Source organism: Petaurus breviceps, unplaced genomic scaffold, assembly GCF_028583685.1.
Source record: "Petaurus breviceps papuanus isolate PSGF00001 unplaced genomic scaffold, PetGlider_PUasm1.0 138, whole genome shotgun sequence".
Lineage (NCBI taxonomy): Eukaryota > Metazoa > Chordata > Mammalia > Diprotodontia > Petauridae > Petaurus > Petaurus breviceps.
In genome coordinates, this window is record NW_027185694.1 from 30,483,738 (window position 1) to 30,497,573 (window position 13,836).

General features: G+C 40.5%; 1 protein-coding gene across 5 annotated transcripts in view; it reads left to right on the top strand.

Moving 5' to 3' along the window:
* LOC138142652 (sulfotransferase 1A1-like) overlaps positions 1 to 13,836 on the top strand; it is a 73,902-nt gene that overhangs the window by 59,004 nt on the left and 1,062 nt on the right. The window contains exons 2-9 of one of the 5 annotated variants that reach the window (XM_069063734.1): positions 1,825 to 1,886; positions 9,714 to 9,862; positions 10,077 to 10,202; positions 10,437 to 10,534; positions 10,808 to 10,934; positions 11,043 to 11,137; positions 11,829 to 12,009; positions 12,722 to 12,834. In XM_069063734.1, coding sequence (XP_068919835.1) covers positions 1,825 to 1,886; positions 9,714 to 9,862; positions 10,077 to 10,202; positions 10,437 to 10,534; positions 10,808 to 10,934; positions 11,043 to 11,137; positions 11,829 to 12,009; positions 12,722 to 12,834 — 951 coding nt within the window. Of the gene's footprint in view, positions 1 to 1,808; positions 1,887 to 9,713; positions 9,863 to 10,076; positions 10,203 to 10,436; positions 10,535 to 10,807; positions 10,935 to 11,042; positions 11,138 to 11,828; positions 12,010 to 12,721; positions 12,835 to 13,836 lie in introns of those variants that run through there. The other 4 variants (XM_069063749.1, XM_069063763.1, XM_069063743.1 and 1 more) reach the window with 4 other exon arrangements.

Consider the following 13,836-nt stretch of genomic DNA (forward strand, 5'->3'; position numbering starts at 1 on the left):
GATACAGCTACAAGAGAGATGTCTTCATGGAGTTTGCATTTCTACCAAGGCAGAATCACCCCAACTGACTCTTCCAATTCCTCTTCTCTGTCCATGGATACAACCATTCATCTAGTCCCCCCAAGACAGAAATCTTTGGGTCATATTTGACATCTTTATCTTGCATCCTAGAATGCATGATGTCCTTGCCAAATAAATCTTGTCCATTTTTCTTTAATAATCTCTTTCAAAACCCTCCCTTGTTCTCCATTTTTGTTGCCATCACCCTAGTCTAAACTCATTGCCTCGTACTTTATTCATTCCAAAAAATGCTCATAGCTAAACTCTCAGACTAGGGTTTTGGGGACATTAGACACACTCATCCCTGAACACAAATTGAATCATTCATCTGTCCAGACATCTTCAATGACTCCCAATTTACAAGGTCCAATTTTCCAAAAGTATTCCTTCTCTACTTTCTAACATCTGGATCCCACCAGGATTTTGGACAATCTACAACCCATCTTTGGCCTTTAGTTTGTTCATCTGAAAAACAAGGTCAGAATAGAGGTCTAAGTTCCCTTCCAGCTCTTATAGTCAGGATCCTACATATCTTCAAGCTGAGATATCTAAGCAATATTCTATGAGAATTTCATGCTACAGTTTTTTTTTCTTTTGGACATGAGTAATGAGAATTTGTTTTGGTTGATTATACTTATCTGTAATAGCTTTTATTTTTCTTGACTTCTCAGTGGATGAGGGAGGAGAAGGTAAGAGGGAGAAAATCCAGAACTGAAAATAAAATGGAATTAAAAACAAAAGAATATCATGCTAGTTGCCACCCACATGCTTTTTTTTACTCCTGTTGTTTTATAGGCTTGGACACTTTTTCCCTTCAGCCTACAGATCCTATCTCCTCCATGACACATGTCTTCCCAGACCTTTCTAACTCAAAGATCTCCCTTTACTCAATTACTATTAAATCACTTACAATTTGTAAAATTCAATTTAAAAGAATCCTACAAAGACTGCATCATGTGTATTAATTTTTTGCCTCGGCTAAACTGTTAGCTTCCTGAGAGCAACCAGTCAATGACTTACACTATTTCCAAACTCCTGCACCTCCCATTCAAGAACAGCAAGTAGTATAGCTTGATTAAATGATAAAATTAAATTCCTAGACATTTATCATCTTTTCAGTGCTGGGCATTCTGCCAGGAGCAGGGGATACAAAGAGACAAACATCACCCCCCCAAAAAAAAAAAAAAAAACCAGCCTCTTTACTTAAGGAGTTGACATCGTATATTCTTAATTTTTATTCATCCTTATCCAATATCTCGTGCATGGTCCTCAAAATACTATAAGATAGTACAAGTATTGAACCTATTTTTTCAGCCAAATTCAATGACTTTCTCACAGTAAGTGTTGGAGTGAGAAAGAAGGTGGTCTCAGACCCGACTCCAAGCCCAGCTTGATTTTTAAACTAGAACACACTAGGGGGAGGAAAAGCGTTGTGTAAGGATGGGTCGTATTTGTGCAAGGGAATTGAAATGCCTCATTAACCCCAAATGTTCTAGTATCACAGCAGCACCAAGAATTTTTAAAGTTCTTGATTTGACAAGAATTCAGAATTGGGGCATCCTGCCCTGTCCCACTCCTCACTGCCCCAGTTTCCCTCGCTTTTTGTAAGTTATATCAACCCAAATCAGAGAGATTTGCCATTATTCGAAGCTTCCTCTTGCCCTTCCCTTCCTTCTTTTCTTACAATTAAATCTAAGTACCAGCCCCCTGAGTTATTTCTACCCCGCCCATACTACCCACAAAACCTTGTGCTTTGAATCCCTCAGTCTTCACTCCAAGACACTGATTTCCCACCAGTACAAATCTCCAGATCCTGGAAAACTCAGGTTAGTAAAGAGATTGGAGAGTTTGGAGGGGAGTTAGAGAGAGGGAAAGGTCCCCACCCCTTCCTTCGGGATGTACTCTTCACTCTTTTATCACTTTCAACAGATGGCTCTACCCCTCCTCTCTTCTTTTCTACAACACCCTTGAACATTCTCCCTTCCAACACAGTTGGTCCTCTCCCATACCATACGTAGCATTAGTGTTTACCCTAGCTCCTGCCTTGAGGTCCTATTTCTTTTACTTACTGTTAACTCTGGGGTTATTTCTCCCGTTATCTTCCCAAGCTGATAGGTTCATTACTCCATTTTACTGTTGTTGGTTTTTGTTGTTGTTGTTGTTGTTGTTGTTATTTTGCTGTCTCGGCCTTGGATTGAGTCTATACTAAACTCTGACCCTGAATGTTGTTTTATTCAATGTGCTGACCCGAAAGGAATCATGCTTGTAAATGTTCAATACTGGTTTTAAGGAGGGAAAAATGTAGCATTTCACACTTTGAAGCTTAATATTCATTAACATTTTCTCCATCACTTTTTAAGTCTAGACAATGAAATCAAGCCCTGATTTGTTGTGTTTGCCAATTTCTGAGGTGTCAGTGTTTATACTGAAAACTGAACAGTTATCAGCCTTCTGGTTTGAGCTGGCTCAAGCAGACATCTGGGTAGAGATGAGGAGATGAAGAATGAGATTTAATGGATTAGATTTATGAAAGCAAGTAAGCATATCCCGAAGGAAATCTAAAAACAGCTACAGAAGGAGTAGCAAGGCTGGAGGAGTCTAAGGAGGGACTGAGAATGGAAAGAAAAGCTCTAGATATAATGGAGATTGATCATAGACACCACAAAGAGTAGCTACAGTGAAGGAAGAATAACAGTTGAGACATCCAGAAATTCACAGGAGATAAAGTTTAGGCAACAATCAAAATGAACTAGAGATCCTGGGACAAATGAAACTTCACAAGTATCGTTGAGATTTGGTGGTATGGAATCTGTGATAGGAATGTGGTTCTGGATGGTACATCTTATTCAAAAGACACAGGACAAGAAAAAAGGGGGTGAATATGTGGTGGAGAGGTATTGGCATAGTGAATAAATCACTAGAATTAGAGTCAGGAAGACCCCCCAGCTTGAATCCTGATGTCAATGCTATGCTCTGTAATCCTCAGCAAGTTTTCTCATCTTTCCCAGCTTTGGTTTCCTCATCTGAAAAAATAGGGATTAAAAATAGCTATCTCACAGAGCTGTTGTGGTAATCAAATGAGAAATAATTAAATGAGATGAGGTTGGTGCAAACCTTAAAGCATCATACTCGTGTTAGCTATACTCATGTGAAAAAATCCAGGGATCAAAGGGGAAGAGGACGATGGAGAACATCGGGATGAAGATCAACAAATGGAGAAACAGAAGTGATTTTGTCATTGGGGGTGACAGAAGGGAAGGCAAATTGGAGGAGGGGGTAGTCAGAAGCAAAACACTTTTGAGAAGCCACAAGGTGAAAGGAGAAAGAGAATAGAATAAATGGGGCTAGGGGTGATAAAATGGAGGGAAATGCAGTTAGCAATAGTAACTCTGAAAAAAAATTTTTAAGCAAGTTGCTCTCATAAAGACCTCATTTCTCAAACACATAAAGAACTGAGTCAATTTATAAAAATAAGAGCTATCCCCCAATTAATAAATGATCAAAAGTTATGATCAGTTTTCAGAGGAAATAATCAAAGCTATCTGTAGCAATATTTTAAAAATACTTTCTTTATTGATTGGAGAAATGCAAATTAAAACAATTCTGAGATATTACCTCATACCTATTAGATTGGCTAATAGGACAGAAAAGGTAAATTCCAAATGTTGGAGGGGATGTGGGAAAAATGAGACATGAATGCACTGTTGGTGGAATTATGAACTGATCCAACTATTCTGTAGAGCAATTTGGAACTATACCATGCATACCCTTTGATCTAGCAAAAGAGATTAAAAAAAAAGGAAAAGGACCTATATGTACAAAAAATATTTATAGCAGCTCTTTTCTGGGGGTAAAGAATTAGAAACATCCAATTGGGGAATGGCTGAACAAGTGGTACATGATTATGATGGGAATACTATTATACTATAAGAAATGATGAGCAGGATGCCCTCAGAGAAACCTGGAAAGATTTGCATGAGCTGATACAAGGTGAAGTATACTGTGTACAAAGTAACAGAAATATTGTAAGATGACCACCTGTGAATGACTTAGCTATCCTCAGCAATATAATGATCCAAGACAACTCTGAAGGACTTATAATGAAAAATGCTATCCATTCCCAGAGAAAGAACTGATGATGTCTGATTACAGACTGGAGCATACTTTTTTTTACTTTATTTTTCTTGAACTTTTTTGTCTGTTTTCTTTCACAACATAACAATTATGGATATGTTTTATATGATTACACATGTATAACCTATATCGAATTACTTGCCTTTTCAATGGGGGGGGGTGAGGAGGGAGGAAGGGAGAAAATTTGGAACTCAAAAATTTGTTAAAAATTGTTTTTACATGTAACTGGGGAAAAATAAAATAATGATTAAAAAAAGAAAGACCTGAAGCAAGGGCATAAAAGGATTAGAGGTGATTATAATAATAAGCTGATAAAAATTTTAAAAAATGAGCAGGTAAAGGAGAAAGAACCCAACCATAGACATAGTTCTGTTTTGGGCACATTGAGTTTGAGATCTCTATGGGACAGATGTCCAAGAAGTAACTGGTAATGCGTGACTGGAGCTCAGGAGAAAACTATGGTTATATAGAAAGACCTAAGACTCATCTGCACACAGATGACAACTGAATGTATGGGAGCTAATGAGATCACTAAATGAGAGAGGATAAAGGGAAAAGAGAAGAGGACAGAGCCTTGGGAGATACACACAAGAAGTGTGCATGACCTGGATAAAGACCCAGCAAAGGAGACGGAGAAGCAGCAGTCAACATGAGATGGAGTAGAGAGCTGTGTCATGAAAAGCTGTTGAAACATCCAGCAGCAAAAGATGGTCAATAGCATCAAGTGCTGCAAAAAAGAATGAGGACTGTGAAAAGGTCCTTAGATTTAGCAATCAAGAATTGGCCACTTTTGGGGTGGCTAGGTGGCGCAGTGAATAGAGTACCAGGCCTTGGAGTCTGGAGGACCCGAGTTCAAATCTGGCTTCAGACACTTAACACACTAGCCATGTGACCTTGGGCAAGTCACTTAACCCCAATTGCCCTGCCTTCCACCCTCCAAAAAGGAAAAAAAAAGAAAGAATTGGTCATTTTGGAGAGAGTACTTGCTTTTATAATGATAAGAAGCCAGAATGCAGAGTGTTTAGGAAAGTCAGGAATTGGAAACACATAGCAGACTTGGTTTTCTGAAGGAATTAATGCACTGAGGGGAGAGGAGCTATAGGAGGACACTAGCTGTCGAGGATGATTGATCAAGGAAGGATTTTTTGTTGTTGATCCTTCATGGCATTTTTTTCCCAATTACATGAAAAAGGCAATTTTCAACATTCATTTTTCTACAATTCTGAGCTCCAAATTTTTCTCCCTCTCTCCCTCCCCAAGACAGCGAGCAATCTGATATTAGGTTAACATGTATAGCCATGTTAAACACATTTCCATATTAGTTATGTTGTGAAAGAAGAATCAGAACAAAAGGGAAAAACCATGAGGAAGAAAAGTGAAATTAGTATGCTTCGATCTGCATTCAAACTCCAGCATTCTTTCTCTGGATATGGATAGCATTTTCCCTCATTTGTCTTTTGAAATGTCTTGGATTATTGTATTGCTGAGAAGAACTAAGTCTATCATAGTTAATCATTGCACAATATTGCTGTTGCTGTGTATAATTTTCAACTGGTTCTGTTTACTTCATTCAGCATTGGTTCATTTCTATTCTTTCCAGGTTTTTCTGAAATCTGCCTGCTCGTTATTATAGCACAATAATATTCCATTACAATCATATGCCACAATTTGCCATTACCCAGTCAATGGGCATCCCCTCAATTTCCAATTCTTTGCCACCACAAAAAGAATTGTTATAATATAGTATTTTTTTACATGGGGGTCCTTTTCCCTTTTTCATGATTTCTTTGGGATACAGACCTAGTAGTGGTATTGTGGGATCAAAGAGTATGCACAGTTTGTTTCCCCTTTGGGCAAATTGCTCTCCAGAATGGTTGAATCAGTCACAACTCCACCAACAATGCCTCAGTGTTCCAATTTTCTTATATCCCTTCCCAACATTTTTCATTTTCTTTTTCTGTCATATTAGCCAATCTGATAGGTGTGAGGTGGCACCTCAAAGTTGTTTTAATTTACATTTCTCTAACCAACAGTGATTTAGAGCATTGCCTCATATGACTACAGATAACTTTAATTTCTTCCTCCGAAAACTGCCTATTCATATCTTTGACCATTTATCAATTGGGGAATGACTTGTATTCTATAAATTTGACTCAGTTCTCTATATATTTTAGAAATGAGGCCTTTATCAGAAACACCAGCTATAAAAATTGTTTTCCAGTTTTCTGCTTTCCTTCTAATCTTGGTTCCATTGGTTTTGTTTGTGAAAAAAATATTTTTTAATCTAATGTAATCAAAATGATCATTTTTCATTTCATAATGTTCTCTATCTCTTGTTTGGTCATAAATTCTACCTTTCTCCATAGATCTGACAGGTAAACTATTCTTTGCTCTCCTAATTTGCTTATGGTATCATCCCTTATTTCTAAATCATGTACGCATTTCAACCTTATCTTGGTATAGGGTGTGAGATGATGACCTATGCTTAGTTTCTGCCTTGCTATTTTCTAGTTTTTCCAGCAATTTTCATCAAATATTGAGTTCTCATCCCAGAAGCTGGAGGCTTTAGGCTTATCAAATAGATTACTACAGTCACTGACTACTGTGTCTTGTATACCTAACCTATTCTACGGAGCCACCACTCTATTTCTAAGCCAGTACCAAGTAGTTTTGATGATTGTCAGTTTATAATATGGTTTTAGGTCTAGTATGAGTAGGCCCCCTTCCTTTGCATTTTTTTTCATTAATTCCCTTGATATTCTTAACCTTTTATTCTTCCATATGAACTTTATTGTTTTTTCTAGCTCCATAAAATAATTTTTGGTAGTTTGACATGGCACTGAATAAGTAAATTAATTTAGGAAGAATTGTCATTTTTATCCTATTAGCTCAGTCTATCTATGAGCAATTGATATTTTTCCAATTGTTTAGATCTGACTTTTTTTGTATTGAGTATTTTGTAATTGTGTTCATATAGTTCCTGGGTTTGTCTTGGCAGTAGACTCCCAAATATTTTCTATTTTCTAGTTATTTTAAATGGAATTTCTCTCTCGTTGTTGGCCTTTGTTGGTAATATATAAAAATGCTGGGTTCATTTATATCCTGCAACTTTGCTAAAGTGTTTCAAGCAGTTTTTTTAGCTGATTCTCTAGGATTCTTTAAGTATGCCATGACATCATCTGCAAAGAGCAAGTTTTGTTTCCTTGTTGCCTATTCTAATTCCTTCAATTTCTTTTTCTTCTCTTATTGCTAAGGTTAATATTTCTAGTACAATATTGAATAACAGTGGTGATAATGGGTATCTCAAGGCAGGATTTTTAATGGATGGGGAAGATATGTACATGTTTGGAGGCAGCAGGGGAGCAGAGGATAGAGAGACTGAAGATTAGTGAGAGAGTGAGGATGACGAAAAGGACAGGACAGAATCTATTCAGATGAATGGGGTAAATTTAAGGTCTTACACTTGGGTTTAAGAAATCAGTGTGACAAGCAGAGGATATGGGAAGCAGGGTTAGACAGCAGTTTATCTGAAAAGGTTCCAAGGACTTTACTGAACTGTAAGGTCAATGATTCACTACTCTGATGCATAGTGGAAAAAATTAATTCATTCCAGGATGAAGAGAATAATAATTGTCATGTATTCAGCCTTGGTCGGACTGCTTTCAGTTTTGGGTGTAATAGTTTAAGGAAACTGGTAAGCTGAAGAGCAACCAGGGGGAGAAAAACTGAGATAGTTGTCTTTAAGTGTTTGAAGTCCATGCCTTTCAAGGACTGAAGGAATTGGGAATGTTCACCCTGGAGAACAGAAGACTTTGCTGGATCCTCCTCCAGATCATACCCTCTGTCCTAGACCCCTCTCCTCTCTTCTTCTCCCTCTGTACTGCTTCACTTGGTGATCTCATCAGCTCCCAAGTATTTAATTACCATCTCTATACTGATGGATCTACCTTTCCTACCCCAATCTTTCTGCCAATCTCCAGTCTCACTTCTCCAACTCCTTTCAGACAACTCAAACTAGATGTCCTGTAGACATCTTAAACATGTCCAGAACTGAACTCATTATCTTTCCCCCTAAACTTTTTTCTCAAATACCCTCTCCCCCTTCCCATATTACTGTAGAGAACAACCCCCATCCTCCAAGTCCCTCAGACTCACAACCTAGTAATCAATTATCCAGAATCCTACCTCTCACCCCTCACATCTGATCTATTGCCAATAGCTGTTGATTTCATCTTTGCTGCCTTTCTGGAAAATGCCCCCTTCTTTCCTCTGACACTGTACCACTCGAGTGTAGACCCTCACCTAGAATATTGCAATAGCCTGGGTCTGCCTGCCTCAAGTCTCTCCCCACTCCAATCAAGCCTCCATTCAAACAGTAAAGTGGTTTTCCTAGAGCCCACATCTCATCCTGTCTCACACACACACACACACACACACACACACACACACACACACCCCTTCACTCACCCAATAAACTCCAGTGGTCCTGCTTGGTATTCAAAGCTTTTCATAATCTAGCCTCCTCCTACTCTTCCAGTCTTCTTGCACCTTACTCTCCCCAGTGAAACTCTTTTATCCAGTGACACTGGCCTCCTGGCTGTTCCACAGACAAAACACTAGATCTCTCAGCACCACACATTTTCTCTGGCTATCTCCAATCGCTGAAATGTCCTCTGTCCTTCACTCCACCTACTGACTTCCCTGGTCAGTCGTTCCTAGTCATGCCTGACTCTTTGTGATCCCACTGGGGGTTTTCTTTTCTATTTGGGATTTTATTGGCAAAGATAGTGGAGAGCTTTGCCATTTCCTTCTCCAGCTCACTTTACAGATGAGAAAACTGAAGCCAACAGGGTTAAGCGACTTGCCCAGAGTCACACTGTTAGTAAGTGTCTGAGGCCAGATTTCAACTCAGGAAGGAGTCCTCCTGATTCCAGGCCCAGCACTCCCTCCACTGTGCCACCTAGCTTCATGTTGTCTCTCTCCCATTAAACTGCAGGCTCCTTGAGGGCAGGGACTATCTTTTGCCTCTTTCTATATCCCCTGTATCACATGCCTGTCTCATAGTAGGTACTTAATCAACGTTGACTGACGAAGGACATCACAGCTATCTTTAAATATCTGAAGGGACGTCACAGAGAAATCAGATTAGAATTGCTCCACTTGGTCCCAGTTGGCAAAACCAGGAGCAAGGCAGAAGTTTCAAAGAGGCAAGTTCAGGCTCAATGCAAGAAAATGCCCTAACAATTGGAGCTGCATAGCAGCACAGTAGGCACTAGGGGAGCAGAAGCTATCCTTCCCTACAAGTCTTAAAAATGGAGGTTGGTTCATTCACTACTTGTAGGGTGCACAGGGACCCCTTTGAGGCATGGGTGGGAGTGGAGACTCCTCAAGGTCATCCCCCCACATAACTGACAGAAGAGGATGCTAAGGTGGAAAAGCAGAAGGGGGACAGGAAAGTGGCCACACATATGAAGGAGGCTCCGAGGAACCACTCCCTGATCTGATTATTTGCATTCCAGGATGGAGCTGATCCAAGACCACTCCCGCCCCCCTCTGGTGTACGTGAAGGGTATTCCACTCATCAAGTACTTTGCTGAAGCTCTTGAGGAGATGAAGGATTTGCAGGTCTGGCCTGATGATGTTCTCATCAGCACCTACCCCAAGTCTGGTGAGCAGACCCCACCAAGCCCAATCCCAGTAACCCTCCAGGGCCACAGCTTCCTGCTCCCTTCCTTCTCAGCTCTCTTAACAGCTGGATGCAATCACCATCCCTGCAGGGGCTTTAGACCTCTAGTATCTGCCACCTCTCTACAATTCAGAGTCTACTCCCTTGCTTCTGATATAACCAAAAATTTATCCTATTCTTCACATTCTCATTGCAGGAACAACTTGGGTAAGTGAGATCCTAGACAGGATCTACCATTGGGGTGACCAGGAGAAATGCCAGCAGGCCCCAATCTTTCACCGAGTGCCATTTCTTGAATTCAAGGTCCCAGAATTCCCCTCAGGTAACTGAGCTGCTAGGTGGAGTGGAAGGCAGGAAGGACTAGAGAAACAGGAAAAATGAAGGAGTGGGAACCTAAGAAAGTTAGAGAGACAGAAAATGTACTAGAGGTAGGAGGTGGAAAAGAGGCAGGAAAAATAGGATGAGGCCTATTGCTTGTACTGTTGGCTGAGTCGGGAAAGACTTGGAGATGTGATGTTCCTAGCTGCCTCTACTAACTCCACTCAGTCTGCCTTAGGCATGGAGGTTCTAAAGGAAACACCTGCACCTCGACTACTCAAGACCCACCTGCCTCTGTCACTGCTCCCTCAGGCTTTGCTGGATCGGAAAATCAAGGTAAATGGGTACAGATGCAAGGCAGAATGAAGCAGGGAGTTGCCAGCTATACCAGAATCCCAAGGATGGAAGGAATGTGGGCACTGAAGAGAATTCTATGTACCAACCAAAGACACTTCTAAGTAGTTTTGGGGTTTTTTTGGGGGCAATGGGGAAGAGAAAGGATTACCAACCTGTCTACTGTACGAATAATCAGGACTAACCAGGAATGCTGGAAAGAACAAATCCCTACTCTTGATAAGGCTGTGTGAGACCTTCCCTTCCCTACTCCAGATTATCTACATGGCAAGAAATGCCAAGGATGTAGCAGTCTCCTATTTCAATTTCTATAAGATGGCAAAGGTACACCCTGATCCTGGGACCTGGGAAGACTTCCTGGAGACTTTTATGACTGAGAAAGGTAAGGTATGATTCAGCAGGGGGTCGGAAGGAAGGTGCTTAAAAAGGATGGTATAGACAAAGGAGCAGAATGGGGCCAGGTCCTAGTTTTTCTTCTTCCTCCAACCAGTATCTTACGGCTCCTGGTACCAGCATGTAAAAGAATGGTGGGAGTTGAGGAAGCAGTACCCACTTCTCTACCTCTTCTATGAAGACATGAAGAAGGCAAGGCTTTCCCCATCTTTCTAAGTAACATCTTCCATTACCTGTCAATGTCTCTAGGAAAACATTTCTCACCAGGAAATCCTGAGCCCACACTCTCCTATCTGTGTTCCCCACACCTGTACAAACTATCAAACTAGTACAGGCAGGTACTGGGAGTTTAGGCTGTGCACAAGCGGAGAACCTTTTATACACTTCTCACCTTGCTATGACCCTTCCAGCCTAGGAAGGCCATGGCAAGACCTCCCTCTTAAGTCTTCATCCAGTAATTCTATTCCAGTCATTTTCAATCCATCTTCTATAAAAGACTTTATAACCAAAGGTCAGGGAGTTTGTTGTGGCTCAAATCTAGAACAGATTAATGTTGAGATTGGCTCACTGAACACTGATATTAGCCAGTATAGATTACTAAAGTGGACAACACCAATGCTCTAGTCCTTCATCAGAATTAGGTAGTGAAAGCTGGAGTTAATTTTTGTCTGTGTCAATGACATGGGTTCAAATCCCACCTCTGATGCTTACTACCAGTATGATACTGGGCAAGTCACTTACCTCCCTTATCCTCAGTTTCCCCATCTGTAAAATGAAGGGAAAAGTTTGACCAGGCGTCTGAGGTTGTTTCCAGCTCTAGTCATAATCCTATGATTCCTACCAGGGTTTGACAACCCCTCCCCAAACTGTCACCACTCTCCAGGATCCCAAGAGGGAAATTCAGAAGATCACAGAATTTGTGGGACAGCCACTGCCAGAGGATATCCTAGATCAAATTGTCCAACAGACATCTTTCAAGAAGATGAAGGAGAACCCCATGACCAACTACAGCACCATCCCTGATGAAATCATGGACCACACCATCTCTCCCTTCATGAGGAAGGGTAAGCTCTATGAAAGGGAGGGGCTGATGTACTGAAATTCACTAAAAAGAAAATGGAATCGAACAGAAGCTAGGGCTCCGAGAGAGGCCTACATTCTTGGGATAAGATAGCAGACAGGCAAGTGATTACAAGAATATAGGGTGGGCTCATTGGAAAAACCACTGATCTGGAAAATAGATCTAGGAGAGATAATTTAAAAATTATTGGACTACCTGAAAGCCATGATCAAAGAAAGAACCTAGAAATCATCCTCCAAGAATTCTCAAGGAAAACTGCCCTAATGTTGTAGAACCAGAGGGCAAAATAGAGGTTGAAAGAATCCACTGGTTCGGTTCCAGCCTCAGGCACTTAACACCCACACAAAAAAAAACAGCCATGTAACCTTGGGCAAGTTACTTAACCCCAACTGCCCTCCAAAAGGCCAAAAAAAAAAAAAAGAATCCACTGATCACCTCCTGAAAAAGATACCAAAAAGAAAACTCCTAGGAATATTATAGCCAGGTTCCAGGATTCCCAGATCAAGGAGAGAATATTACAAGCAGCCAGGAAGAAACAATTTGAATATTGTGGAAATACAATCAGGATAATTCAGGATCTGGCAGCTTCTACACTGAGGGATCGAAGGGTTTGCAATATGATATTCCGGAGGTCAAAGGAGCTGGGATTAAAACCAAGAATCACCTACCCAGCAAAACTGAATATCATGTTTCAGGGGAAAATATGGTCATTCAGTGGAATAGAGGACTTCAAGCATTCTTGATGAAAAAACCAGAGTTGAATAGAAATTTGACATTCAGATACAAGAAGCAAGAGAAGCATGAAAAGGTAAACAGGGAAAAGAAACCATAAGGAACTTACCAAAGTTGAACTATTAACATTCCTACATGGAAAAAAGATAATTGTAACTGATGAAACGTTTCTCAGTATAAAAATAGTTGAAGGGAATAGAAATACATGTACGTATATGTCTATATTGGAGAGTATATGGGCATATGAATACATATGTGAAAGTGTGTTTACAGGTATACATAGATAGAGGGCACAGGACCAATTTAATAGGAAGGGATGATACTTAAAAGGTCAAATTAAGAGGTGAGAGAAGGGGCATCCAGGTGGTGAAGTGAGTTAAGAGCGCCCATGGCCCCAGAGTCGGGAGACCTGGGATTGAATCCGGGCTCAGATACTTAGCACCATACCCAGAAATAACTGGCTGTGTAACCTTGAGCAAGTTACTTAACCCCAATTGCTTTAAAAAAAAAAAAGAGGTGAGAGAAGAATATAATGAGAGGAGATGGGGAGAGACAGAATAGAGTAAACTATCACATAAAGAAGAAGCAAGGGAAAATGATTACAATGGAGGGGAAGAATAGGAAGGCAAAAGGGAATGGGTCAACCTTATTCTCATTGAATTTGACTCGGGGAGGGAATGACATACACACTAAATAGGGTATCTCACCCTACAGGAGAGTAGGGGGTTAGGGGAAGAGAGGGGGGATGATGGGAGGGCAGGCTTTGGGGGGAGGGAAGTTGGAAGCACCCACTTTTGAAAAGGGACGGGATCAAAGTAGAGAATAGAACAAAACAAGTGGGAGATGGGATAGGAGGGAGGGAAATATAGTCAGTCTTTTACAATATTTCTACTATGTTAATGTTTTGCATTAGCTACATGTGTACAACCTATACTAAACTGCTTATCTTCCTAATGAAGGTGGGTGACAAGGGAAGAAGGGAATGAATCTGGAATTCAAAATTTTTTTTGTTTTTTTTAAGCAATTGGGGTTAAGTAACTTGCTCAAGGTTACACGGCCAGTTATTGTGTGTGTGTGT